At 33.4% G+C, this 27646-nt stretch overlaps 3 protein-coding genes across 8 annotated transcripts; 1 reads left to right on the top strand and 2 right to left on the bottom strand.

The window, feature by feature from the left end:
- Positions 1 to 947: 947 nt before the first annotated feature.
- LOC123216503 (RGG repeats nuclear RNA binding protein A-like) lies at positions 948 to 4549 on the bottom strand. Of its 2 annotated transcripts, XM_044636926.1 has the most exons (8): positions 4418 to 4549; positions 3983 to 4307; positions 2883 to 3192; positions 2728 to 2793; positions 2520 to 2625; positions 1794 to 1949; positions 1638 to 1694; positions 948 to 1373 (listed from the first exon to the last, which is right to left on the bottom strand). In XM_044636926.1, exons 2-8 carry the CDS (start codon positions 4164 to 4166, stop codon positions 1191 to 1193), a joined length of 1062 nt encoding a protein of 353 aa, XP_044492861.1. In that variant the 5' UTR covers positions 4167 to 4307; positions 4418 to 4549; the 3' UTR covers positions 948 to 1190. The 2 variants fall into 2 exon arrangements, with proteins under 2 accessions (XP_044492861.1, XP_044492860.1); XM_044636925.1 differs by lacking the exon at positions 4418 to 4549 and having other exon boundaries at positions 3983 to 4411.
- Positions 4550 to 5246: 697 nt separating this feature from the next.
- Positions 5247 to 17113, bottom strand: LOC123217240 (glycine--tRNA ligase, chloroplastic/mitochondrial 2). 2 transcript variants are annotated; one of them, XM_044638132.1, is made up of 36 exons: positions 16777 to 17113; positions 16616 to 16666; positions 16347 to 16414; positions 16160 to 16241; positions 15981 to 16044; positions 15402 to 15457; positions 15109 to 15186; positions 14946 to 15020; positions 14794 to 14864; positions 14142 to 14258; positions 13942 to 14043; positions 13620 to 13746; positions 13345 to 13428; positions 13013 to 13099; positions 12771 to 12872; positions 12401 to 12464; positions 12146 to 12201; positions 11882 to 11953; positions 11703 to 11785; positions 11047 to 11095; positions 10531 to 10593; positions 10344 to 10433; positions 10182 to 10268; positions 9784 to 9855; positions 9597 to 9655; positions 9397 to 9490; positions 9007 to 9225; positions 8740 to 8834; positions 8459 to 8549; positions 8274 to 8378; positions 7797 to 7835; positions 6697 to 6786; positions 6295 to 6396; positions 6103 to 6184; positions 5928 to 6013; positions 5247 to 5641 (listed from the first exon to the last, which is right to left on the bottom strand). In XM_044638132.1, the coding sequence occupies exons 1-36, from the start codon at positions 17011 to 17013 to the stop codon at positions 5543 to 5545; spliced, it is 3198 nt and encodes a 1065-aa protein (XP_044494067.1). In that variant the 5' UTR covers positions 17014 to 17113; the 3' UTR covers positions 5247 to 5542. The 2 variants fall into 2 exon arrangements, with proteins under 2 accessions (XP_044494067.1, XP_044494068.1); XM_044638133.1 differs by lacking the exon at positions 16777 to 17113 and having other exon boundaries at positions 16329 to 16414; positions 16616 to 16668.
- Positions 17114 to 19857: 2744 nt separating this feature from the next.
- LOC123217734 (leucine carboxyl methyltransferase 1 homolog) lies at positions 19858 to 26388 on the top strand. Of its 4 annotated transcripts, none has more exons than XM_044638855.1 (14): positions 19858 to 20151; positions 20299 to 20387; positions 20488 to 20612; positions 20790 to 20837; positions 21087 to 21168; positions 21353 to 21455; positions 21942 to 22062; positions 22226 to 22273; positions 22768 to 22851; positions 24048 to 24112; positions 25196 to 25247; positions 25346 to 25413; positions 25523 to 25561; positions 25918 to 26388. In XM_044638855.1, exons 1-12 carry the CDS (start codon positions 20072 to 20074, stop codon positions 25409 to 25411), a joined length of 963 nt encoding a protein of 320 aa, XP_044494790.1. In that variant the 5' UTR covers positions 19858 to 20071; the 3' UTR covers positions 25412 to 25413; positions 25523 to 25561; positions 25918 to 26388. The 4 variants fall into 4 exon arrangements, 3 of the variants coding, with proteins under 3 accessions (XP_044494790.1, XP_044494789.1, XP_044494788.1); XR_006502528.1 differs by having other exon boundaries at positions 25346 to 25441; XM_044638854.1 differs by lacking the exons at positions 25346 to 25413; positions 25918 to 26388 and adding an exon at positions 25733 to 25911.
- The last annotated feature ends 1258 nt before the right edge of the window (positions 26389 to 27646 follow it).

Genomic DNA, 27646 nt, shown 5'->3' with positions numbered 1-27646 from the left:
TTCTTTTATTGTGATTTCTACCAGTATACTTGTCAATGTCAAAATCATTGTATATAGTTAGGGGTAGATTCGAGTCACGTCAGGTTGGGTTTGAATTCACATTCAGTGTGAATGAGCTGAATTCGAATTAGATATTCAGTTCAATAATTTGGTTTGAATTCAATTCGATTATGTGTTTTGTATGTTTAAGTATTCACACCGAATCCGGCCCAAAGCTACCCTACTTGATAGGTTTCATCTGTGTGCTTTATTTTTTCTCTCTGAGATTCAGTTCAATAATTCAGTTTGAATTCAATTTACTTATGTGTTTTGTGTGCTTAAGGATTCACATCGAGCCCGTCTTAAGTCCACCCCTCCTTTATAGGTTTCATCTGTGTGCTTTATTTTTTCTTTCTAATATTGAACAACGATCTTGTGTCTGTGGAAAACCATTGTCGTCTTCACTGCCACTCTGGATATAGTACATATGGGATGTTACTCCCTCATGATGTTTACACGTACTCACAAATTTAATAGGGCTTCTAACTTGCCTGTTGTCGTTCAAAAATATATCCAATCTAATTTACACATAGAAAATCAGGCGTAGTGACAAGTAGGATTTTAGTTGAATATGTTCAGAACTCTGAATTCAAACGCAAATCAAACAAACTTCATTCAAGTTTAGTTTAAATTGATCCAAAAATTTTTAAATTGAATTCAATCCTTAACTGATCAAATATAAATAACTTTTAGGCTCAAAGTGATCTTTAGGTGAAGCTTAATTGGAGTCAGTGCAGATGTAATCAGCACCATATTGATCTTAGAAACTGTTTGATGTTTTTAAAAAAATTGTCGAGGGATGTCAAACCCAATTTCATCTAAATAAGCAAGGCTTTCATTTCAAGATATCATAGTTTAAAACCATGAAGGCATAACAGAAAGATGCCATAACAATTTTAGGCTATAAATAAATCCTCAAAACCGCAAAGATAAATTTCTAGTTATAAATAAATAGTTTTCATATGCCCCAGTTCAATCATACCAAGGCTACATGGGCACACTAGAAGTACAGCCTGAATATACATTTTAAAGCAAAAAATTAAAAAAAAAAAAAATTGATATAGGAAACCACATTATTCAAGTCAATTTCCCTATATGATTTATCGAAAGAACCCAAAATTTGAAAAACAGAGATTGGAATCTAGACAATCTCACTTAGCCCCCAAGGTTGGGAACTGACCAGGGTCCTCAATGGAAGGGGCAACCACATTACTCGTGGCACTGCCCCCACCATAACTTCCTCTTGAGCCACGGCCACGTCCACGACCACGACCACTAGGATTGTAATACCTCTCTCCTTCTGAGGGCCTCAAAAACTCATTAATGCTGACAGACTATAACAAAAGTGTAAGTTAGAAGGTTCAACAAAAACCAAACAAAAATAGATACTTATAGACAGGTTGAAATGATTCATCCAATCCTTAAAGACCCAATTACAATTTACTTGAGACACAAAAGACTTAACATAATCCTTTACTCCAGAGGATAAGCCCCTAAAACTATGCATATTGATTGGGAAAAAAGTGAAGTACAGATCAGATATAGCACCATTACATATCAGTCAATACAGAAAATTAATGCAATGGTAAGTAACTTACTTTTTTTGCCTTCTCATCCTTCTCAGCAGCCTCCTTCCGCTTATCCTTTTCAGAACCCTTCACAATAAATCAGAGATAATTACCAAAACATATCTCAGTCCTTTGCAAAAGGTCAATAACAATGGTAAAATTTTCTGAAGATCCAAAAAGTCTTACCAATTTAATAAAGATATCATCATTGCCCTTCTTATTGAAGAGTGGTTGCATTGACTCAAACTCCTTTGTGTTGACCTTTCTTTCTTCAGACTTCAGGGGCTGCAAGGCTTTCCTCTTCTCTTCCAGCACCTTCTCATAATCAGCAAGAGTCATCTCCTATTTTGCAAGTAACAATTGTTAGCTGTTACAGTAATAACTAGTAGCAGCTATAAGGCTCATAAAGCTTGATTGTATCCTTGTAACTGGACATGACAATGAGCACATAATAGATTGACTTCAGAATATGCAAGTGACTGACAAATTCATCCTACATAGTACACTTCAGTAACCAGCCAGTAAGGAAGGAATCTCCACATTGACTTCAGACCAGTAGTTTATAACAATCAGGTTGTTATCTTACCAAACAATATCCAAAGGATATTCAGTTCATTCTGAAAGAAATGAATATTGATTTTTCCCATTGCTTATGAGACTAATAGTAATGAAATTAGAGAAGATAAAAAGTTCCCCTGTGAATGACAGAACAGCAATTATAGAAATTGATCTGAATTTATGCAAATCTATTATATCGAGCTATTGATCAATGAGAATCATTAACTATTGTTCGAAAACACATTTGATATATGGGTAGACAAAACATATCTATTGTTATCAAAAAACCAAAAAATAATAACAGAAGGTAATTGTAAGAGTTATTGGAGTAAATAAAACATCTACATTACAAACCTTTTCCTCAGGTTCCTTATGTTCAGGTTCTTTGACAGCTTCCTCTCCAGTGGGCTTCTCATCACCCAAATTCTTCTCACTTCCATTGATAGCTTCCTCATTCACCCTAAATATAGCAAATATTTGTTAGATATTGTTGGTCAACAACTATGCACATCCACTTCTTTTTTTTTAACAAGAGAGAGAAGACCATAAAGAAAATACTCACTGTGAGATGTCATCAGTTTGGGATCCCCAGTTACCATGGCCAGACCCTTCACGTTTAAATTCATTTCTGCGAATAGAATAAAAGCCACACAGAAGGATAAATACATAGAACAATTCCAACACATCAGGACATATAAAAAAATATTTATATATTACCCATGCCCAGTGCCACTGTGGCGCTCAAATGTCCTACGAGGGCGTTCCCCATCACCAACTTCGCCATTACTGAAACCACCATGACGTCCACCACGATAAGGACCACGAGGTGCACCATAGCTCCGTCTTTCTGAGTTCTTCCCAGCCTCTCCATCTTCTACAGCAACTTGACCATCAGGGACCCCCCTGTTACTGAATGAGTTCTCATCATTGGAAAAATCACGCCTATATCCACCTCCACGACCACGCCCATAACTGCGTCCACCTCCACGACCTCCTCCTCGACCAGTTTCAATCTTTGATTCTCTCACTATACCCAACAAAAAGGTAAAAAATAAGTACATAAAAAACTATACAAGATCCAAAGCAATATAAACAAAACAGTGTATTAAGGAAGTGAGTTTTTAGGCTTCACCACAAACAAAGCCAAATCACAAATTAAAAGCCCCTCAGATTCATTAGAAAATAATCACAATGCATTAACAAAAACGAAATAGAAATATACAATCCACTACATTTTTTTCAAGGCTGATCCTATTTGTAAATCATCATAGATTGTAGGACCATCACAATTAATCAACTCTAATGCAGATCAGCAATAGAATCAAACCAGATAGAGCATATATAAGTAAAATTTTGTACTTGCTCCATTGTTTTCCAAAAGCAAGATGGAGATATTTGAGAAAAAAACACACTTTATCTAACTTCAAGGAAACAAGTCTAACGGGAATTTATAGAATCCTCACTTGCCAGATAACGAAGCATTCACACAAAAACACTGTATTTTTTTATTCAACTTCAAAATATATTAACTTTAATCAATAAAACAAACCATTTAAAAATTCCACATACGATAGCCACTAAACATTACATTCCAATAAGGGCAATCAATAAATTTTCTGACTTACATCCAAATACCACAGACTATATGCGCAAAAAGATAATTTACAGTCACACAATTTACACCATAATCTTCAAGCATAATATTTTACATAAAGAAATAACTTTACACACAAAAACATTTCAATACGTAAGAACTAACATGATTTAAATAGACTACCAAAACATATGTATTGAATTAAAAAAGAGAGAGTGCTTACCAGCCTGAGCAGGAGGGAGGGGCTTGGAAGGAAGCTTAGCCGCCTTAGGCTGAGCTAAGGGCTGTCGCTTGGCTTGAGTCGGAGCTTTCTTCGTAGCCACGACTTTCTGTTGAGCAGCAATCAGCAGCGATGGATCCTCAGTATCATCATCACCCAACAAATCAAACGGGTTCATAGTCGCCATTTCTTAAATGCACTCAATAAAGACACACAAAACTTCCCAAAAACAATCCTCAACCCAAAAAGGGCGACCACGACACCCTAGCTTATCAACACCTCATCCATGGGTGTGTTTTATTGGTGTGATTGGTGAGAGTGTATAGATCTGTAAAAAACTAAAACTATAAATGTCAGAAGAAGAATTGAATGAAGACCCAAAAAAAAAAGTGAGAGAGAGAAACCCTAGCCGCAACAAGAGCAGAGAGTGAGATCAACCCGATACGCTCAATTTATGGCCCTGTTTTTGTTGCTTCAGGGAGCTCGGGTAGGTTGTGCTTTTATGTGTTCAAGGAAGTTTATAATTTACTTTTTAGTCCTCATATTTGCGCATATTTACCGATACGCCATTGGAATTTACAAGGGTTTACGGCTTATCTCTTTTAAAGGGTGGATTCGAGACCACGAGGCTTGACATAGCCGTTGATTTCGGGGTTTCGCTTTTTTAGTTCTGGGGTACATTGGTGGCGGCGGCTCCCTTGCAAACTTACAGAATTGTCCACGTGGAGAGGGTGGGTGAAATTTACTGTACTTCTGAGTTTTACCGTGCATATTTTAAAGTGAAAAGTACCTCCCTTAACTTTTCTCTTTTAAAGGTGAATTTTTGGAATTTACTTTCTCATCATGTTCATGTGGTCTTATTACACTGTTATTTGACAGTCTTTAACCAACCAGAATGGATGAATGAAGTCTAAGAAGAGTCACATTATGTATAAAACTAAAACAATGTTCAAATGGTATAAAATTAAAACCTGTAAAAACGAGGGACATGTTTTAGTTGCTTTTTGCAGCAAAAGGAGATGGAAGTCTTTTTCTCAATGGAGTTAAGTCGATTTCAAAACAAATTTATTTTAAATTCAATCTAAATCAATCCAAACTTAAATGTTCCAAATGATTAAAACTCTTTGACACATATTCATAAAAAAGCCCAATCTTACACTCAAAATCAATTCGCTCAACTTAAATTTTAATAATTTAGATCGAATCTAACCTTAAGCAAGAACACGTGATCACAGCAAACCAGAATTTAAATGACAACAAACTGGAATAAAACTCAAATTAAAATCCAACTCAAAATTGACTAAAATCGAAAAAGTAAACTCACAACTCAAACTTGAACTCTCCTCAAAGTCAATAGGGAAAAGTAATAACATCCATATTTCAAGTGGCATCCGGTGAAAAATAACGGAAACGGCATAGGGTGAAAAGGCACATCCTTATTTTCTATCAATCATATAAATATTTATATAAAAATAATAAAATGCCAACCCTGAAGAAAATATTACAAAATGTTTACACCCTAACGGGTAGTGATATAAGGATTATCAAGTTGCCATATAAAACTCAAAACCCCGGTAAAAGGGATAGATCTGCTATGCCCGTAGGAAGGTCTGCAATTTTTCTTAGCAGAGCAAGTCTGTTCTTTCTGATTCTTTCTTCTTCCTGCAGATGGGTAAGACCACAAACAATATTTTTTAGAACTACATCAAATACAACTAATAAGTTGCAAAAATAAATAAAGTTGTTTTTTTGGTAATAACACTCTTAAATGTGTAAATTATAAAGCAATAATATTTCATGCACACATATAAACACTGATTTGATTCATTGTGTTCAACTATTTAAAATTAAATAAATTACTTTCAATTTCCTTTGAATCATTCAGACTTAGATATAGAACATCCGTTTTTATCAATTATAATTTAAACAGAGTGCGAAGAAGACATACCACCATTACAAAGACATTATTAAAAAAATCTTCAAGTGGCTGTACTAGCTGTGAAGATACTTCCACAAAATCATCGATCTCAATATCTGCAGGAGAAGAGAAATGAACTTATTTTTCACAAAAATAAAAATAATTATCACAAAAGATCAAATCCAGAAAAAATATTAGCACTTACTCAGATCAACTTTGTTCTTGACTGATAAGAAAGCACTCCATAAACTTCTCTCCTCAGCCGTCTCAAATGCAGATTCATCCACCTTAAAAGAATAATATAAAGCAAATCTCTAACACCGGACGCATATAATTTAAGTACCCATATATATAAACTCTAAAATTTCAATTCAAGGTAAAAAAAAAAAAAAAAAACCTCCAAAGCAGCGTCTGCATCCTTTCCACGCACAATTCTTGTTGGACGTGAATATGCTTCGACCACCTTCGGGAAAAGCTCACCTCTTGATAAGGCTTCCATCTAGAAGCAATAATTAATGAGCACAAAATGAATCAGTGCCACCAAAGCTTTTACACAATTTCTTACACTATTTTCAAAATGATTGAGATTGTATCCAACATGAAATATCCAAGGAGCATTAATTAAGCATTGTGGATCTAGCCACAATCATCCAAAAGAGTTTTGATAAAATGGTCAAGAAATTGTGCGAAAATATTGTCATTGATTCTTTACCTCAACTAATTTGCCAATAATAGGACACCCACAATGTTGCCACAGACATCAATAAAAAGTACCTGAATAAGAAATGTGTTCACTTACTTTATATGCTGTCTTTGCAGCCAAACAAGGTATGTTTGCACGCTCCGCAAGGACAGAACGAACAACCTCTGTACTAATTCCCTTATCAACCTACAACCAAATGCAGTTTATTAGGATTCCAAATGCAAGGTATGAGACTTGCATTCTATATTGAAAAGTATAGACAACTAGTATGAGATTTATATGGCTTTAGACTCTCTCATCTCAATAACTAACTTTTAAAGTATGATTCTCTTAAGATTCATATCATTTGATATCAGAGTCATCACCATATCTTCTAATTGCAATCGTACGGTGCGGGTGATGACACTGGCATTGCAGTGTTCACCCGAGACTGGCAAAGAGCTAATGCATAGCTAGCCCGCATGGTGGTATGTTAAAATCCCAAATACAAAGTATGAGACTTGGATTTCACATTAAAAAGTATAGACAACTAATGTGGGGTTTATATGGTTTTGGACTCTCCCATCTCAATAACTAACTTTTGAGGTGTGATTCTCTTAAAGTTAACATCATAGCCAGAACATGCATAAATTTGTAACCTGAGTATCTTAGAATAATGCATATTGGTCATGATCAAATTATCAGAAATAAATGAAAATCTTCAGGTAACATCAGTCATCTCAATGGAAATTAACTTATTAAACAATACGTATTTAAAAAAAGACAAGCAACAGTGAAGGGACGAATCAGAAATCAGAATTCCGTTGGTGTTGGTGAAACAAATCTTTTCTAATACTTTCTTTTGCCACAGGTTTTAGAAGTTAAATTACTGAAGCATCAATTTCAGTTTGCTTAATTATTATTTGTGCTTTTGGTGTTTGTATGAGGTAGGCACTTACCTTAATAATGCATCAAACTAGAGCATCATGGAATTCAACTTCAAGGTTCATAGTCCCCAAACTATTTAACAAGAAGCTACAAAAACATCCCGTTGCACATTGTCCAAAATTTTGTAAATGGTGAAATGATGTTAAGTCAAACAACATGATCCTTCTTTGCAAATCAAAGAACAATTTTACCATTTTATTATGAATAAAATATGCAGATGATAAATGCAATTGAGAAAAGAACTTAAATGGTAAGACAACTATGCATACCAAAAATTGCTCTAATCTTCGACTAACAAACTGATGTACCTGAAAATAGGAAAAAAAAACCCATCAATATTTGATATCCAATCCTATAAACAAACGACAAACACATAAGAGGGAGGGCATGTCTATCTACAAAAAATCCAAATTTTCAAAATTTGATGTCCAATCCTATAAACAAACAACAAACACATAAAAGAGAGGGCATGCCTATATACAAAAACTCCAATATTTTAGTTAGCAGGAGGTAAATCACTACATATCAGTAATCAAAGTATCAGAAGATGCTTAGCAGAAAGTATTGTTGCCACCCAAATGGGTAATATTAGATGAACAAAACTCAAAAATGGTAAAAGTAGGAGACAGATTGTGCAAGGCTATATTTAGGAACTCCATAAAATCAATTTGTTTATATACTTCTCAACCACAATGTCTACAATTAACGATTGTTGTGCGTAGAATAGAGGTGCCAGGCTTTCTTACATCATGTATAGTGCTGGCATCTACTTTAATTGATTGGACCGCAGCAGCAAGTTGTAAAGCACGTTCCAGATCCAGATTTTTGTCCTTTTCAATCATAATTTGAACCTATAACAAACAGCAGTGCATTATGTTAATGCTAAAATAACTAGTTGAGCATCAAAACATAAACTTAATCTTTTACTTACTAGACCATACGAGATTCTTCGCAGGCCAAATGGGTCGTTAGTAGAACTAGGCTGACAACCAGCAGCAAATAAGCCAACAAGGCTATCCAACCTGCAACATAAGTTACATAACAGATCAACTAGTCATCCTAAAAGGAAGAATTTTCTAGTTCTACGAATTTATATCATATGAAATACGTTAATTGAAATTAATCTACATGGCATTTATTCATCACATAACAGTGTGACATGAAATAGACTAGCAATGAACAGAAAATGTGTACTAGAACTTAAACACTCACCTATCAGCAGTTGCCAAAACTATCCCCACATCAGTTTTAGGAAGTACATCTCCAGAAAATCTAGGAAGGGTGATTTCAAATAAAGCTTCTGCAACCTGCCCATTGTAAAACAAAAAGAAAATAGTGTACAAAACGATATTCAGCACCATGCAGAGAAACTAATTACATCATATATAATTTCATCATATATATAGAACAAAAAGAGGGATGATTTTATTGTTCAAAAAGAAAAAGGAATTATTATATTAAATTCAATAGTAAGACAACCTGGTCTGGATACCCATCTCTAAGTGCATAATGTCGTGCCATTATGCCTGACAGAGAAGTGAATTCCGTAACAACAGCAGTCGCAAGATCTGACATTGCAAGTGATGCAGCATCTTGAACAATCTGAAGCATATCTTCATTCATTCCCAGGTCAATGCTTAGATTGGTAACCATGTTTTCAACGCGAATCATCTTGTCCAGCATTGTACCAAGCTTCTCCTGTTTTTCAAATCATCAAACATAAAAATTAATAGAAGCCCAATCAATAACCAACCCTCAGTAATAACATTGGATTACGAAACATAACAATTAAACAAAGAATATATGAATGTTTTCGTCACTCTTGTTCACCCTAGATAAATGACAAATGAAAAAAAATAGAACACTTACATGAAAAAGAATCCCTTTTAGTTGACTTCGAAATTCTGCAAATTTTTTCCGTGTATCCATCTCGTAGAAAAACTTAGCATCTTCATAGCGAGCTCTGCCCTCCCAAAAAAAGATATGGTTGACTCCTCGTCAGTGTCTAAAAAAGCCTATGTAAAAAGAAAAATATCTGCAGAAGTAGAAAAGGAAAAGATATATCCAACCTCAGTACAGCTTCATTTCCTTTCCTGACAACCATCTCATCGATTGCCCCATTTGCAACCTAGAAGGAAATCAGAATCATATGATGTACTAAATTAATATTAAATTGGCTCCTCCAAGAGAGGAATAAGAGTGTCTTTGTTGTAAAAAAATCTAGATACAAAAAGTTAATCTCATCATTAAACTCACAGCAATGAAGTATGGCAACAGCCTCCCCTTATCATCAGTCAAGGGGAAGTACTTCTGGTGTTTCTGCATAACCTGCATGGTTGGTGTATAGATTTAAATCTGATAAAATAAGTAATTCAAATTTGTGTTTGCGACACTATAACATCCCTATTTCTAATTGCATTCTGGCTAAAATTTGTGTTAGGATAGAAGCCAACATCAAATAACATTTATGAGCTCGATTATAACATTAATGACAAATCAGCTGAAGCAATTTCCCAGAAGACCTTGACAATAGCAGGGGCAAATAATTGAAATACAGATAGATTGATAACCAAACACAGTAACTTAAAGACAAATCAGTCAACTTTTATACTTGTGCAGAATTGTATTTAAGACCTTGTAAGTCGACAGCTTACCATGGTTAAAAGATCTTCTGGAAGCTTTAAGAAGGACTCTTTGAACTTCCCTAGAATTGGAATAGGTGCCTCAACAAGATTTACAACCTAATATGTTTCATGGAAAGTGTTCAGGATTGAGTTTTCCATAACAGAAATCACCAATGAGAACATCAATGTCACCTCATCAAGTAAGCTTTGCTGAACAGTGATGCAGCCATGGACACTTTTTGCTAAAGCATTGGAAAGCTCCAAAATTGTTTTCCTCCGATCCTGCAAAGAGAAGTAATTTACCCAGTCAAGAAGCACAACATTAATTGAAAAGGAAGGCTCCAGAAAGAAAACAGTAAATCAAATTACTTCATAATACCTCAATTTCAATACTAATTCCAGCATTCCTCATCACATCCAAATAAGATTCTGCACTTTCTACCTGTGAAATGTTACAAAACAAAGTATCTAAATATCCCATCCAAAAAATAAAAAAGGAATTCACTACATAAATATATAAAGAATCAGAAATTGTGGCACATATTGAAAGCCATTTTTGAAAAAAAAAAAAAAACTGTTTTTTCTTTTTTGGTTCCTCCATAGTGGTCTGATTGCTTGTGGGTTGGCAAGAGGACCTCTCTTAAAACTTAGACCACAATGCCTACAAAATCAATTTATTTTTTTCATCTTTATCTTTCATCCAAAAGAGAGAACTAGATTTATGAATTATTATCTGGTCAATCATAGGGGAATAATCTATGTTCAACCTTATATTAATTATTTGACTACACATCCATTAAACTAGGCCACAGCATAATTACTTTTTCTAAGCATTCAAGTTCTTTGAAGTCGAACCATCATAAAAACCCAAAACTAGAATAGTTTCCATACATACCATAACAGTGGCAGCAGGAGTATTACGAAGACCATAAGATAGGTTTCCGCTGCATTACAAAATGGAAATTAGTAAGTAAAATGTACAATGTTGCACGAATGAGCAGACAGAACGGGATTTGGAGACAAGACTCTCAACAACTAACTTATTGAAGGTGTATCGTGCTAAATTAACAATGAAAAAAAGCTCATCATAAGCATAGTAAACAGTGAAAAGTGGCTGAAAGTTTATAAATATAATCACAATAACGCAAGTAAAAAATTGAAGCCAATGACAAGCTTTTCAAGTTACAATTATTTGAAGAAAGATCCTCAAAATAGAGTTATATGAACTTTTCAAAAAAGAATGAACCTCAAAATTCCTTAAAAAGTGAAAGCGACAAAAGCACATTTTTCCTTACAGATGCTCACTTCAAATTCATAAACATCAAACAAGTACGAAGTATCCAAATTATGAAAGATTTGTTGATATCTAATTCCAGGCATCATCTGATATCCAGTCATCCAACTAACATTCACCATTAGGGAATCATTCTACGCATGCATATTCCTGAAAATCTATAAGAAAAAACTATGCTCTATAGTGGCAAAATTGGTCCCTAAGAAACCAAGCCAAGTCACTTCGGTAGAGAGATGAGAACACTTGATAATAATTACCTCAAAATCCCTGCAAATGTAAACGGAACAATAGCATCTCCATGGAGGGCCATAATCCAACGAATAGGTCTGCTGAACATGACCTGCATAATAGCAAGTAAACGCTTAACCAGTTTAATAAACCCAATTCCAGATATTTCAGTCCATAGAAACACAAACACAGAAATTCCATAATATACCTCAGAATTCCAACGCATTGACTTTGGGAATGATATTTTACCAATGATACCAGGCACATCTTCAGATAAAACCTAACATGCCGCAGTAAAAAAAAAATGACATTAGAACCAGAGAATTTTACATACCATATGCATGGTCAAGATCAAAGTTGCCATTTTTATCGTAAAAATTGTTCCAAGGCAGCGTCTGATCCTACGACATGAATACCTTTATTAAAAAGTGAAATAAAAAATACATCAATCAACAAAAAGTTACTATAGAACCTCCAAAGCAAGTCGAGCAGACTCCTTCACATGAGCATAAACATACTCTGTTTTCCCTACAATAAGGACGCACACTCTTAAGAATAGGAGATAATGGCACCATTAAAACAAATAGGACCTTGACATATATGCTTTATTATGGCAAATTAAAGTACTAAATTGTCAAATCAAAATTATGTAAACAGAACAGTCCGAGTCTGCAGAAGAAACTGAGCTTTGAACCCAGTATTTATGCATGCAACTAGACTGACTCACCATCAATTTTTGTGAACACTGAATCCAATGGAACAGCATATCTGCGACAGAACCCCTCAGCAGCCTGGAAGCAAACAAAGATTTTAGTATTATACAGTTATTCATACTCTTGTCAGATTACAGTAATAGGAAGTAAAACATCTACCACTATACAAGTGTGAAAATTCAAATAGTAAGGATAATTCTAAGAACTTGGAAGCCTAAACACAGACATGAATATACAAATAGTAAAGGGAAAAAAAATTTATGCAGTCACTGTCATCTTCAGGTACTACTGTTGTTAAAATCCAACTATCTTTAACAAAAGATCTAACTTATTAATGCTCAGATACCTTTAAGAAAAATAAAATAAAATGCAAGGCAAGCAAACCTTTGTAGGATTTCCATGGTCATCAAAGGCTTTTGAAACAGGAGGTCCTCGAACCTCAATCTCATTCTCAATTTGCTTCTTGCAAAGACTCTGAACACAAACCTGAAAGTGACATAATATAAAAGGCTGGAGGATCAGTTTTTTAAAATGTAAAAAAAGAGGGAATTGTCAAAGGTTGAAGAACAATATATAAACAAGAAATTGTCAACAAGTTCAAAAAAGGGTAATGATAATAGTTGTACCACTAGTCTTCGAGGTGTACCAAAAGCATGCACTTCTCCATGGCTCAATCTTTGTTTATTTAGTAACTGCAATACTAAATCTTTAAGCTGCAGATGACATGGAATAAGAATTGATTAAAGAGTATCTAACCCCATAATAAAAGATCAAAGGCATCAACAAGACAATAACCAATAGAACATCTTGATGACAACTAAAACTGTAAAGCAACAAATTTATGAAGCCAACTGGCAATTCCAGCTTCATGACCACCATCAAAGGGGAATACCATGAGGTAAAGCATAGTGTGTAGATATTAGAAAAACAAAATGCTTCATTAAAGAAATAACAATACTTGCTCGCTTGCATTAACAACATCTTGAGGTGGCATCTCTTCAGTCCCAATTTCAAGTACAAATGACCTTAGATCATCATGGACCTGTGAAAAAGAGAAAATCTTAACTTCCAAGATGCTAAGAATGGCAATTATGCCACAATTTCACCAAAACAAAAAATACAATAGCTTTGTATGTCCAAAAAGACACTCAAAAAACCACAAGAAAGCTTTCATCAACTTTTCATGAAAACAACTATTGAAAGAAAATTTGTCAAACAGGCAGCGAAGCCAACCTTTTGTATTGCTGCCTCCAAATATTCTTTAGGGCATACAAGATTGACAGGCTCAGAAACCATACCCAGTGGATGCCCAAGAGACTCCCTTGTCTTCAACCAAAGTTGTGCACATTGACGAGCTAAACTGATATATAAACATAAACATGAGGAAAGAATATTAATTATTGTGACTAAGAGAAAATGTATTTCATAAAAAAAGCAATCTATTCAAATCCAAGCAAGAACTGCAACTTGATTTCATATTTCTGACTTTTTACATAAGTTTTCTGTTTCACACATGCAATTTCTTTCCAGAGATAAGTTACAAAAGTAAACTGACCTCCGCATTCGACCAAAATAACGAGCACGTTCAGTTACTCCAACAAAGCCCCTAGAGTCTAGGATATTAAAAGCATGAGATGTCTTCAAAAGCTGATCATACCTAGCATTTTTTTAGCAAACATTAACTTACAGCCAAAACAAGGTAAAATAAAGACAGTATATGTAAAGGGGAAAATTATCAAAGTTTGTAAAACATACGCAGGGATTGGAAGGCCTGAAGCAATTAAAGACCAGGCTTCTTCCTCAAAAAAATCGAAGTGTTTCTGAACATGAAGAACACTGGCATGCTCTAAGTAATACGCACTCATTTCCTTCCTGAAACAGATGTCAAAACAGTAAATAATCAAAATGAAACTTTATAATTATAGCCAAAAGACAGGATATAAAAGAAGTATATCTCTACAAGATTGGACACAAGACCAAAAATCACAGCACATCCCAAATCTTTTCCTGATACTGACAAGCAATGAAGATTTGCACAGATAAGTTCATTATCTATGGTGTGATGAAACAATGAAAAGGAGGGAGAGAAGCAGTGATAAAAAATTGAATTGAATGAAATTCCCTCTTCTACAAGTTTTAGAAAAGAGAAGTAAAGAACAAGCCTCAAAATGGAAACAACCTAAACTGCATCATTTTTTTTTCCACTGGATTGGATTGCTATATCTTTTACTGTAAAGATAAGAAATGTAGAGACAGAAGAAAAAAACAATCTCGGCCTAATGATTTCAGTGATAAATGTGTGTAAACAATATTTGAAAACTAGCATACAACATAGTAATAATTAAAGCAACTATTAATTTAGAAAGAAATCAACACTAAAAATCCAATCAAATAATTGTTTATTTACTCATTTTCCAAGAAAAGCTCCCCATATGTGATTCCATCAGCATACTGAATTTTCTTAAAATGATCAACTCCCTGCAAATTGTTCCAGAAAATTAAGTAAATTTATAAAAATCACTATAAAAAAAAGAAAAAAAAATCATAATATTATGCAACCTGCAGCAGCATGAGGATACGCTCGAGACCATAAGTAATCTCTACAGATATTGGTGACAATTGAAGACTGCCAGCCTGGCAAGTGAGATAGAGCAAGAATGGAACTCATTAACCAAAAACTTAAAAATTTTCTATAGTATAATGTTAACGCATGAGCAATAACCTGCTGGAAGTAGGTAAATTGTGTGATCTCCATCCCATCCATCCAGATTTCCCAGCCCAAACCCCATGCACCAAGGACCTGTTCAAGAAAAAGGAGAGGGGTAATCACTCAATATTAAGCTTTTAAATATCAAAACATTGAAATAATAGTTTTCTTAAACTCCACACTAAAAGGATATGGGAAATTCAACCGAAAACAGAAATGTTCAACCTAAGTGAACTTCTTTAAAAAAATTGTACAATTATTCATGAAGGAAAAATTTTATAATCCAACAGCATGAAATAATATAATACCGGGCTCTCCCAGTTGTCCTCGACAAAACGAATATCATGTTTCCCAACATCAATACCTATCAAATAAATGAACAAAAAATTAGGTAAGCTAGGTTTTGAAGTAAAACATAAAACAAATGCTCAAAAAGAGTACACATTGTAGATGAAATAAAATAATTAATAAGCACATGCACATTTTTTCCCCAGCAAGATGATCAGCCATGTTCTGTTTAACAACAATAACATGTTTCACCAGTCACAATTTGTGAGTGATTCTGAAAAATAATGCATGGAGATCAAACACCAAGATAACAATTATAATATAAATAAAATTGAAGTCCTAATTACTTAAGCAATCATTGCCCAGACAGATTACATATAATGTCAATATGTCAATTAATAACAAATATGTGTATGCTTATCATAAGTACTCAAGCCAAAATATTATCTGATTATGAAGTTTAAGAAATGACTCAACGATCATAAACACATAACATAAATATGCTATACCAGTAAATTCTTTGAAGCATCTTAGGATAATTACCATATATCATGAATTTAATTTAATTTAAAAAATGAAAAAGAATGTCAGACAAGTACCTAAAGCTGATAGGCTACGAATAAAGAGGTCTTGTGAGTTTCCAGGATCAGGCTTTAATATAACCTGAAATTAAAATAAAATGAACAGAAGAATGTAACCAAAAGAAAGTTATAAAAAAAAAAAACACACTTAACAGAGAAAAAAGTAGAGTCCACAAGTACATGTAATCAAACTACACCTGAAATTGAGTGTGACGTTGAAGCCTGTTTGGGTTTTCTCCATACCGACTATCATCTGGACGAACACTAGGCTCCACATAACTTGCATCCAAAAAAGTTCAGATTAGGTTTATTTCACATCGAAACAATGCTGCTACAAGTGCAGAAGGGTGAAATTAACAAACTTACATTCCAAAGCATACTTACGCGACATTCCATGGTTCCGGACCAAGAACCCTTAAATATGTCAGTGGATTCATCGTCCCAGCTCCAACCTGCTCAACATGACCAAAATACACACTAATTAATTTGATGCAAATTTTAATGACTCAAAAAAAAGCTAACTCATTTTTCAAATTTTTCAAATTAACAATGTCAAAACAGAAAAGAAAACTATAATTATAATCATTTTTACAAGAAAACGTAAGAGAAAATTAAAGTAACACATACAAATAATAATAATAACGATAAATTACCTCAGTATTGCTACATTGCATTACAGCACATCCAACCGAAGCCCAATATTCCTGAAAATTTAAAAAAAAAAATACAAGGATCAAGAAACATAAACGAAATCAGCAAACAATAATCAATAATCAATAATCAATAAACAAACAATAAGGTTGAGTAAAATGACCTGGAGCCTTTGAATGGCTTGTTGAAAAGTAAGAACAGACGCTTTTTGTGTCTCACTGTTTGAACCAGTCGACGGAACAGCTGAAGTGCTAACGGCGGAGGTTCTGTAAAAGAAACGTTTACTAAGCGGCGCCTTGTATAGCCGGCTAGGGTTTGGTTTACCAGGGCGGAGGAGATAAAAGTGAGTAGAATGTGGTTTGAGAAAGGAAATGACCAAAGGAAGAGCAAGAATTGCCATGGCTATTGCTATTTGCCAATACCGAGCTTGAGAGGCTTGGAATGAGTGTTAGGCTAGCTAGTTGAGCTTGCACACATCGGAAATTTCATGCTTTTCTGTATGACTAGCGGAGTGTTAAATAGATAATAAGACGGTCAACGGTAAAAGTCAAATCGTCTTAAGAATCCACCATTTTGATTTCACCGGCCGCGTAGGTTTTTTTTTTTTACATAGAAAGATAAAATAAGCGTGATTATATTTGACAAATTTAAAATAGATCAATAATTATTATTATTAATGAGAATAATAAAAAAAAAATTAAATATAATTTTATTGTAATGTCATCTTTTATTAACTTAAATCAATCAGAATAAGACAATTAAAAAAAATTATAATAAATAAGAATGATGTTATACCTAAAAAATCTAATAATTAATTAAAAAAATTGTTATCGATCAATACAAATAAATTAATGATAAGTATTGTTAAACAATAAGATAGTAAATATGAGGTTTACAATATCCCGGTTTAGTATCTTGACATTGACTTTCATCCCTTCTTAATCTCCCTCTATTAAAACTAAATATCTTAGTTTGGCTAAATTATGAACATCTCAATCAAGCATCATTTGTTTAGTGTTGTAACGAGCGTGCAATGACAAAATGGGACGATCCACGTGCAGACAACAACAACGGGACTTTTCCTTGCTTGTGCCGAGTGGTTGAGGGACGTGGTGGCTGTGTGGGTGTTGACAGACGGTGATGAGTGGTGTGTTGGATTAACTTGTAATTTTAATAGAAATAGGAGTTCATTGTTCCCAAAATTATATGAGAAAAGGTGTAATAATAATAATAATAATAATAATAACAGGGGTGGCTTTATTGTTATTTCAATTAATAATGAAAACATTTTCTGATATGAAAATTCAATAAGAGTACAAATGTAATAAAATTAAGATTATTTTATGTTAAAGTGATGATCAAATTATTTGTAAGTTTGGTTATTAAAAATTACCAAACTTTTTTTTTTTTTTCATTAGTTAATGAGCCGGAATAACCACATGTTGCCCCAAACAAAAGGCAGTCCTAATATTTATTCAAATTTACTTACATACAATTAACGTTTATTCTACAATCATGTCACGTGTGATCACCCCGCAAAATTGATTTAAGCAAATTACATTTCCCAGCTAAAGTTTGCTTCAATTACACCCTTAATAGTATAGACAACTATTTCTTATTTGAAATTAAATTACGTTTACATAAGAAAAAACCCAAATAAAATGTTAAAAAAGTTAAATTATTACATTATCCATAATTATTCTATGCTTTAAAATTATTATATCACCGTTAAACAATAAAATAAAAAAAAATTTCGATATCCAATTTTATTAATGTCTTTTTTTTTTTTTTTCCACCTTCAATCTGTTTTTCTAGAGTTGCTTAGTCAGCCCACCACCACTACAATTGTGACTCTCACTTCTTAACTTAACAAGTCACCTCATATCCTCTCCAAAGTTGATGAGAATAATATCTTTATTCCCATATCTTTATTAAGGTTAGAGTATCAATAATAATAATGGATGACTGAATGGACAATATTGTTTTTTTTTTCCTTTTGATGATAACAAAATCTTCATTTTGACATCTTCTTCAAAGTTAGAATGTTAACATCGAAATCTCCCAATTGATGACTCAACGGAGTTTTCACATGTTGAGTCTATTTCACACATCAACAAATCATATAATTATATAATAACAATCCATTTATACGTCAAAATTTTAAGATCAATGAAACATTATTTAGGGTGGTGGGTATTGTTTCCAAAATATCAAAATTTCAAACTAGTAAAAACTCACAACGTAATGTTTAAAACCATAATATAAGATATTTAAAAAGCTAATTTATTTTAAATCTTTTGAGGTAATATTATTATTTTATTCCAACTATTATTTTTTGAAAAAATGAGTTTGATTTTGGATTTAGAGTTGGATCTAAACCAAACTAACTTGGTCTTAAAAATCAGTTCAAGCTTAAGTCGAGCAATTTCACTTTCATTTAGGTCAAAATTGGGTCATAAGGGAAAAGCGAGTCAAACTTGAGTTAATAGCTTGGTTTGACTTGTAAGTAAAAAATATAACTTGATTCAATTTGAGTTTGGTTTACGATTTAATTCTTATCATATTAAACAATTATTAAAATGATATCATTCTACATATTATTGGGTAAATTTTTTTCAAGTAATTAATTATTAGGTAAACGTTGATTCATGAGTGAATTATAAACCTAAGTCACGAATCAAAATCATAATTCAAACAAAACTTTGAACTTTAAATTTAAGGAATAAGTCAAATTTTGAACTATCTTTTAACTTTAACTAAAAAATTTTGAACTATAACTATCTCATTTTTTATTCAAATAAAACCCAAATTAAAAAGTGTTCAGACTTAGTCAGGTGTAAATTCACCCCCACTTTGGTTAAGGGTGAAAAATAGTTTTGGCCAAAATACTTATTCCCACTCAAAGATGGATAGCAACTTAAACTTTTATCTGTTAATTTTAAAAAATTTAAATACTTAATATTTGTTTAAATTCATTATTAAAATTGAAAATAAAATTGTTTGAAAATATTTAAAAAACTCAAAATTTATAAACTAAAAATTGAAAATAAACTCAAAGTTAGATTTTTAAATTTAATTAAAAAATTGATAAATTGATAATTTTGTTAATATTTTTAATTATATAATATTTTTGTACTTAATATTAATAATAAATTTATAAAAAAAAAAAAAAAAAAAAAGAAAGTATTTGAGTTTTTAAGAATTATACTTATGAGATGGCGTTTTTACCGAACCTGGGTGGGAATAGGTCCGTTGGCCAACAAGTTTTGGTCCAAACATTAGAACGCCGAACACACGTGATTACTGGGGGGGGGGCCGTGAGGTAGATTTTGTAACTTCAATTTCAGTATCGAAGATTTATTTTCAAAATTTAAAGCGTTAGTTCAGTCAATATTTTTATCCACTACGAGCGATAACCCTTAAATCCGAGAGAATCCCTCACCAACGTCAATCGGAAGATGGCCAATTCCTTTGGTGATGCGCAGAGTAACAGAGCAGCTGTGCAAGCCACGAACGACGATGCTTCCGCAAGTAAACTGTGTGTCTTCCTCTTTCTTTCTGAATCAATTGCACTTGTTTTTCCTTGATTGTTTATTTTAAACCTGTTTTGATTTGCTAATTATAAACACATGTTTGCGCGGTATGATTGGTGACTAATAGCAATGATTTACCGTATATTTTGAAGCTCCTGCGTCAAGAAGGGATACATGAAAGACGATTACGTTCATTTATTTGTAAGAAGACCTGTGAGGAGATCTCCAATAATTAACCGTGGTATGATTTAGTTACTGGAAAAGTTATACCAGTTTACCACTAAGTTTTTTAATTATTTTGAAACTTAATTTCTTTGATTTTGCTATCTTTTTGTTTCGAGGCTATTTTGCGCGTTGGGCTGCGCTTAGAAAGCTTCTTTATCAGTTCCTTGACTGTGAAAGAAGCGTGAAGAAACAGATTTTATCACTTGGGGCTGGCTTTGATACAACATATTTTCAGTTGCAGGTGATGTTTTCTGTGAATTGCTATTGAATTTGTGGAGTTCTGGCTGTGAATGCTTTATTTGCCTTTCTCAGTGTTTTGTAATTTGTTTGGATATTTAGTGTTTGCTCATTTGTACACTCATATATTAATCTTACTACTAAAGTTTTGGTTGAAATAATTGTATTTTGCCTTTGTTAGGATGAGGGAAAAGCGCCCCATTTATATGTAGAGCTGGATTTCAAAGAGGTCTGTGTTGATTTTTTTATTACCATATTGTATATGGGATTTGCAACTTGTTTTTGTTTTGTGCTATGGGAGAGTGTTGCATGCCCATTGAGGTTAAGACTTATAATGTATGATACATGTCAGCTCATGACATGGACCACTGTCTACTTTCTGATCCATATTTGTTAGTGCAAATCGTCTTAGTTTTGCAATCTGCTCTGTTTATTATGCAAATTCTGTACATATATTAACAAAATAGATGTTTGTCAGGTAACTAGTAAAAAGGCAGCACTTATTGAAACCTTTAGTCAATTGAGAGACAAAGTTGGTGCTGCCGCATCAATATCACCAGGTAAGCACTTGCAGTTTCTGATGCTTTGACTGTGACAATTTTGAGCAACCAGAAATATAATTTGAAGTTTTTGCTTTAATTTTTCTTATATACCGATGAAGGATGCATGGCTGTTATGATTTATCTTCCGCTCATAAATTTGTTGGAAGCCTCCTTACCTTCTTGGTTGTCTGTGACTTTGCAGAGAAAGGAGAAGTGTTAAGTGATCATTACAAGCTACTCCCCGTAGATTTGCGTAATATACCAAATTTAGAAGATGTCATAACTTTGGCTAACATGGATCTGAGGTAGGTGGACAGAGAGATTTTCTGTATTTAATTCAAATTTCACTATGGCGTTTTCATCATAGGATTTTAAAGTTTAGTGATTTAATTGATTGATGCTAGTTTAGGTTGATTTAGTTGCTACTAATATCCTACTGTAGTTTTTGAAACATCTGTTAGGTGAGAGTTAGGATGGTTTCTATATCTTTTCCATAAATGAATGTGTTTTCATTTCCCTGAGGGAATCAACTTAATCCTCTTGGTTGTTGGAACTCTATCTTTTTTGATTTAAAGTAAGAACTAAAATGCTTTCAGCTTTATCTTAATAACTTTGTATAACCCATTTGATTTGCCAAGACTTGACAATTGCACATTGATAATTTTTATTCTACTTCATCACTTTTTTTTTTTGGTTGCAATTCTTACATAGATCGTAGTTATCTGTCTTAATCTTGAAAAAGCGATTAAGCTGCTTCATTCTGAAGTTGTTTCATTCTGATGTTTTATCAGCCTGCCGACATTTATAATTGCAGAGTGCGTTTTAATTTACTTGGATCCTGATTCAAGTCGTGCTGTTGTTGGTTGGGCTGCAAAAACCTTTTCAACAGCAGTGTTTTTCTTATATGAGCAGGTTATATGCCTTTTCACAAGAGGAAGTTGATTTTTGTAGTTTCATCTTCTCTATTAGTGTCCTTGTTTAGTTTTTCCCCTTTTAAATTTAGGATGTTTTTAGGTGTAATCTATCTTATAGTATAACCATATGTCTAACATGTTTTGTTGTGGTTTTTCAACAGATCCTCCCAGATGATGCTTTTGGGCAGCAAATGATTAGAAATTTGGCGGTACTGTTTTTTTTAGTCGATAATAGGCATAACTGCTTGAGTGAGTTTTCAAGTATGATTAATGGTGATTTATACATTTTAGATTTGCATAGCTGTCTACATGCATAGTCCTAACACTTTTAAATGATTTTAAAGACACACTCCTAAGATTAAATCTTAATATTGAATCTTTAGATGCCATTCTAATTGGCCATGAGTATTGACTGATAATTGTAGTCATAGTTAATATGCCTACAAATTCAAGGTAAGATAATGTGTAAGTCCAATTGAGTTGGTCTTGAAAACTAATAAAATGCATGCGCTAGTATCTGGGGAATTCCTCTACCATCTATCAAATTCAAGGTGTGTATTACTGGGAATATTCTAATTTATTGCTTGTATGGAAAAATAGATGTGTGCTCACTACTATTCTGATTTATGTTCCAACATTTTTATAAAACTTTTTCTTGAAAGTTATGATAGGCATATAATATCTCTTATTTCTTTTGCTTCAGGGTCGTGGTTGTGCACTTCTTGGAATTTTTGCTACACCAACATTACTTGCAAAAGAGAAACTATTTACTGACCAGGGATGGCAGGTATATAATGTCATTTGTTAACAATCACTGCTCCCTTTATTTTCTTTTAACACAAAAAGAATATGTGTATGATTTAGATGAATGATATTCCACTCATTTTTAAAGAGATTGTCACTCATTGAGGATAGGGGGAGTCATCTAGGTGAGAAAGTAAGAAAATATATACAACACAGTTGTCAAAGGTGCGCCTCAAGCATGCTTAACCAACGGTTTATTCAAGGTGACTAGTGGTTCAAAGGCGATTGTTTTTAGCACCTTTTTGATGCCTTGGGAGAAGCTTTAAGCATCGAAAAAGCTCCCTTTATTATCACCTAGGTTATCCACAACTAGATTATAGGGTTATCAACAAATTCTAGATAGTTTTTGATACAGTTTCAGGTTTTAGACAATTTTCAGTCTGATATGAGGGTTTTTGACATTTTTTAAAGTCTTTAGTGAGGTTCAAGGTTGTCGAAGAGATTACTAATAAGTTCTAAGCTTGTCGAGAGTTCAACAGTGAGTTCTAAGATTGCCAAGAGGTTGTTGGCAAGTTTTAGGGTTGCCAAAGAGGTTACTGGAGAGATTTAAGGTTGTCACATAAGTTTATTAATTCTTTATAGATGGTTGTTAGAGAAGTCTAGACATGATAATTAATTGTTATTAGATCTGAGACTATTGATGCAGTTGTCGGTCAATTTTTTATGATTGATGTAGTAACAAATAATTTTAATTTAATGGAAATAAAATAAAAATTTATGGAATTTTTTAATCGCCATTGGTTAAAAAGCGACGCCTTTGCTTTGTCTTTTTCCCTTAGGCAGTAGGACCTCTCATTGCCTTTTGGCGCTTTTTACCTTTGACAACTATGATATACGAGGCTTGTTGATGTTGGTACACATATGATACCTACCTTATAAACAGTGGGTTGAAAATTAAATCTATGGGAAGATTATAAATGCTATACAGGGAATGCAAGTAAGCAGACAGATATTTAGGCTTTCTAATGATTATCTTACGCAGTTTTTTTTTTTTTTAATATCCCCTTGAATATCTGGATTTTTCACCAACTTTTCTAAATGTTAGAACAGAGGAATCCAAATTTGTGTAATATAAGACATTATGAATGACAACAACTTTTGAAGCTAACGTTTAATAAACTTTTTATTGTTGATTTCTTATGTGTACTCTTACTTTTATAATTTTATGTGATGCTCCAGAGGGCTGTTGCCTGGGACATGCTGAAAGTTTATAGCAATTTTGTTGATGCTCAAGAGAGACGCAGGTATGCTCTTAATGTATTTTAAAAAATATTTGCACCAATATGATTCCAGAAGCCTTGATATGCTTAATGAGCATTAGACAGTAATAATTGATTGTTTTGCAATACTATTTGATGGCGTAGCTAAATTCTTTTTCTTGTTTTACTTATTGTGTGTAATTTTTATAAAAACTTTGTCCCTACATTTTATATGCTTAAAATATGTGCTGTTTTCTTGTTTAGTTTCTATATATATTTTAATATGTTCAGTAATTCATTTTCAGGTGTACAAAATTATAATTGCTGCCAAATTTGGGTGTAAAAGTGATTTAGCTTTAATTGTTCATCAATTTTGTTGGACCACATGCAAATCCAGAATTGTTATCATCTTAGTAATTTTGTATATTTGTTTTGAAGTTGTTGTGTTTTGTTGTCTATTTGATTAAATAAAAATTTTTGGCAAGCATTTTCTTGAAAAGGGGTTTTGGTTGCATAATTGAATCTCAAATCATATCATCCTTTGGTCTACACATCATTGTAATCTGTCTATTAAACTACCGCAGTTTCAAAGCTGATAAAATCAGTTTTGACATTGTTGTTTTAATGATTATGTTTGAATCACAAGGATGATCTGATTAAGGAAGGCACCCTCGTGCAAGCATATGCTTAATAGATTGTGCTTGCAAGTCAATTACTAATTGTGGTATGGCATTTACACATTGTTCTGGGTTTAGCAATATGTGTGCCAGAGTTAGATCATGTCTATCTTTGGAATCAGCGTATAATTTTATGCTTAGAAGTTTTTGGCTGTTGAGTAAATTTTAAATGAAAACCTCAAAATTTCTTGGCTGGCCCGTGGGGGGCCTGGGTCCTTGTATGTGTGTGTACCACTGCTACTTTTTAAGATTCTGTCTTTACTGGAAAGGAGAATTCATGGGCTGTGTCATTAGGAAGTCTTCTTTTTATGATTCTTCTTAATAATTTATAGGATATAAAGTGTAGTACCTTCCCTCTTTACTTTTTTTCTTGATGCTTTTTGTTGGGAAGCTTGCCAATTCTTCTGAAATATTTTAGGGAAGAATCTCATCTGTGATTTCTGGTTTTTAGGATTGAACGGCTAGAATTGTTTGATGAATTTGAGGAGTGGCACATGATGCAGGTATGTAAATCTTTCATTCCTGTTTTGAAACTCAACCAACATTACTCTTAGTTAATAACATGATCTGATTTCATCATTTGTGGGCCTGCGCCAAATAGAGTTGCCTAAATGTCCTGCTTGGAACTTGGGAGGCTGGCTCATTGTTCATATGGACTGTGGAATAGTGGTTGCATTTCCATGCAAGCTCTTTTAAGTTATAGATCTATCTTTATTTTAACCTTATTTTATATAGATAATAACTGTTATTAACTAATTTCTAAACTGTCAATTTTCAGGAGCACTACTGCATTACTTATGCAATCAATGATACCTTGGTAAGTTCATTGTCATTAAATAAAATTTTAAGTATTGGCTAAAAGGAATATAAACAATCTTCCCTGCACCATACACCATTTCTGGTCCACTTGTAAAACCTCTTTAGCTTTAATTTTGGCTATTTTATTTAGTGGGATTAATACTGAAGTTAACTTTCACCTGAAATAAAGTACCCTGAAGATCTAATAGCTGGAATTATTGAAGCTTTGCATAGTTGATCCTCTCCATCATGGGTAATCTAGTTTGATGATGACACAGTGAGACATTACTTCGCTGGATAATCTTAAAGTTTACTTGAAACCAGAAGGATCAAATTTTGGCGCTCACATTTATGTTGCATTCTTTCATGATTCAGGGGTTGTTTGGGGATTTTGGTTTTCCCAATGACCAAGGCCTTGTGCTCAACTCCCCGTCGCCAGCATGACATGAAAGCGAAGCCTGGGGCTACTCTACGGCATAACTGTATTGCCAAGTTTGGTTATACATTTAAAGATGGAGAAGCTCGTATGACTGATCCATGCCAGTCTCCTTAGCAGCGGCTTGTCAGGTAGAAAAAGGTCACCCCTGCTACTAATTAGTCTCTAACTAAAAGTCTCCAAAAGGATTGATGACTTGTGTGGATGGTTTCAGTGTATTGTTTGTTTTGACTCCAGAGGACAGATCCTTTTCCCCCTTTTTTTTTTTGTTTTCTGCTAGCTGTTTGGCAAAGAAAACGTGGTGGGACCCGGCAGCACCTAAAGTGTATCATTCCTGGGCTTTGTGGGGTCTTCATCATGTGGAAATAGATGTTCATTGTTGGTTGCTTTTCAATGACTATTTTCTCCTATCTTATCTCTTTGTTTGCCTTAAGAGTTTCTGTTTTTCTTCCATTATCAAAATGCCATTATGAGGGGTAAATTGCAAAATGACTGACATATTATTGTACCATCTAAGAATAAATTATCTTTAGATGGTTTTGGCCAAAATTTATCTGAGAAGAGTAATTTATGATAGTGTTTGAGAGAAACTGGTAGTTCTGCTTATGCATCAGTATTAGAGGATGGCAGGCAGGGTAAAAAAGCTGGAATTATTGTTTATTTCTCTAGAATTCAGTTTTTCTTAGATTCATATTATCTTAAGGATTGGGGTGTTTATTATTTCATTTTTTTCATTGGCTGAGTACACAAAGTCGCTGATATGTTTTGCATTGATCTGATGGCCTGTATTGTTGATTGTTGACTGATGATGAACATCGTAAGTTTACGTTCATTACCCTTCTAGTCTACTACCTAAATATATATTTTAATGCAAGCAATGGGATATTTTTATATTTTTATATATGTTTTCATTTAGAAAAATGTACTTGTTGTTGGGCTGGGATTAAGTCTTTGGACCCACTTTCTTTGCCTTTATAGAAGCAACAGTTCCATCACTTTCTATGGATTGCCGCCCTATTGTTACTATTATTACTCTTTTCTATCTACTTTTTAAGCTCCTGCTCGGATAGGGCTAAATTAAGTTATTGCTGCAGCTTTACCCATTTCTTCTTTGTTTACATTCGGTTGGGCTCTGCTGCTTTATTTTTTATTTATTATTTAAATATAACGCGACAAATCTTCGAAGGATTTTCCGTATTTCGAGTTGGTTAAATAACGCATCTTTGTCGCATTGTTGCCTTCTCCCTTGGGCGGGCAAACGGTAGTACTGTTTGCCATTATTTATCTATTGTGTAGATTAAGTTTCTAATCTAGCCACTGAAAGGCTGTAGCTAAATCTATAGCTAATAGAGCTGGATTTGAGATATTCATACTCAAATTTGAGTTCAGATCAAATGATTCAAATTTGGCTCAAGATTGGATTTATTTTCATAAAATAGTCATGTCTTGCTAAATTTTTTAGATTCCCAATAATCTTGAGTTAGAGGAGTTAGGGTTTGTGGCTCGGTGGGATCAAATACAACCCAACTAGTAATCTTCGTCTGTGGAATGTTTGCACTGCCTAGTCTGCCTTTGCCTTGATACATGGCGGGATTTGTTTTCTTTAATTATTTAAATGTCAGGTATTCATTTAAACTAGATATAATATCTTATTGTTTTGATCTAAAT

The sequence above is a fragment of the Mangifera indica genome, chromosome 5 (assembly GCF_011075055.1).
Source record: "Mangifera indica cultivar Alphonso chromosome 5, CATAS_Mindica_2.1, whole genome shotgun sequence".
Classification (NCBI taxonomy): Eukaryota; Viridiplantae; Streptophyta; class Magnoliopsida; order Sapindales; family Anacardiaceae; genus Mangifera; species Mangifera indica.
This window is presented reverse-complemented; position numbering and strand designations above follow the sequence as displayed.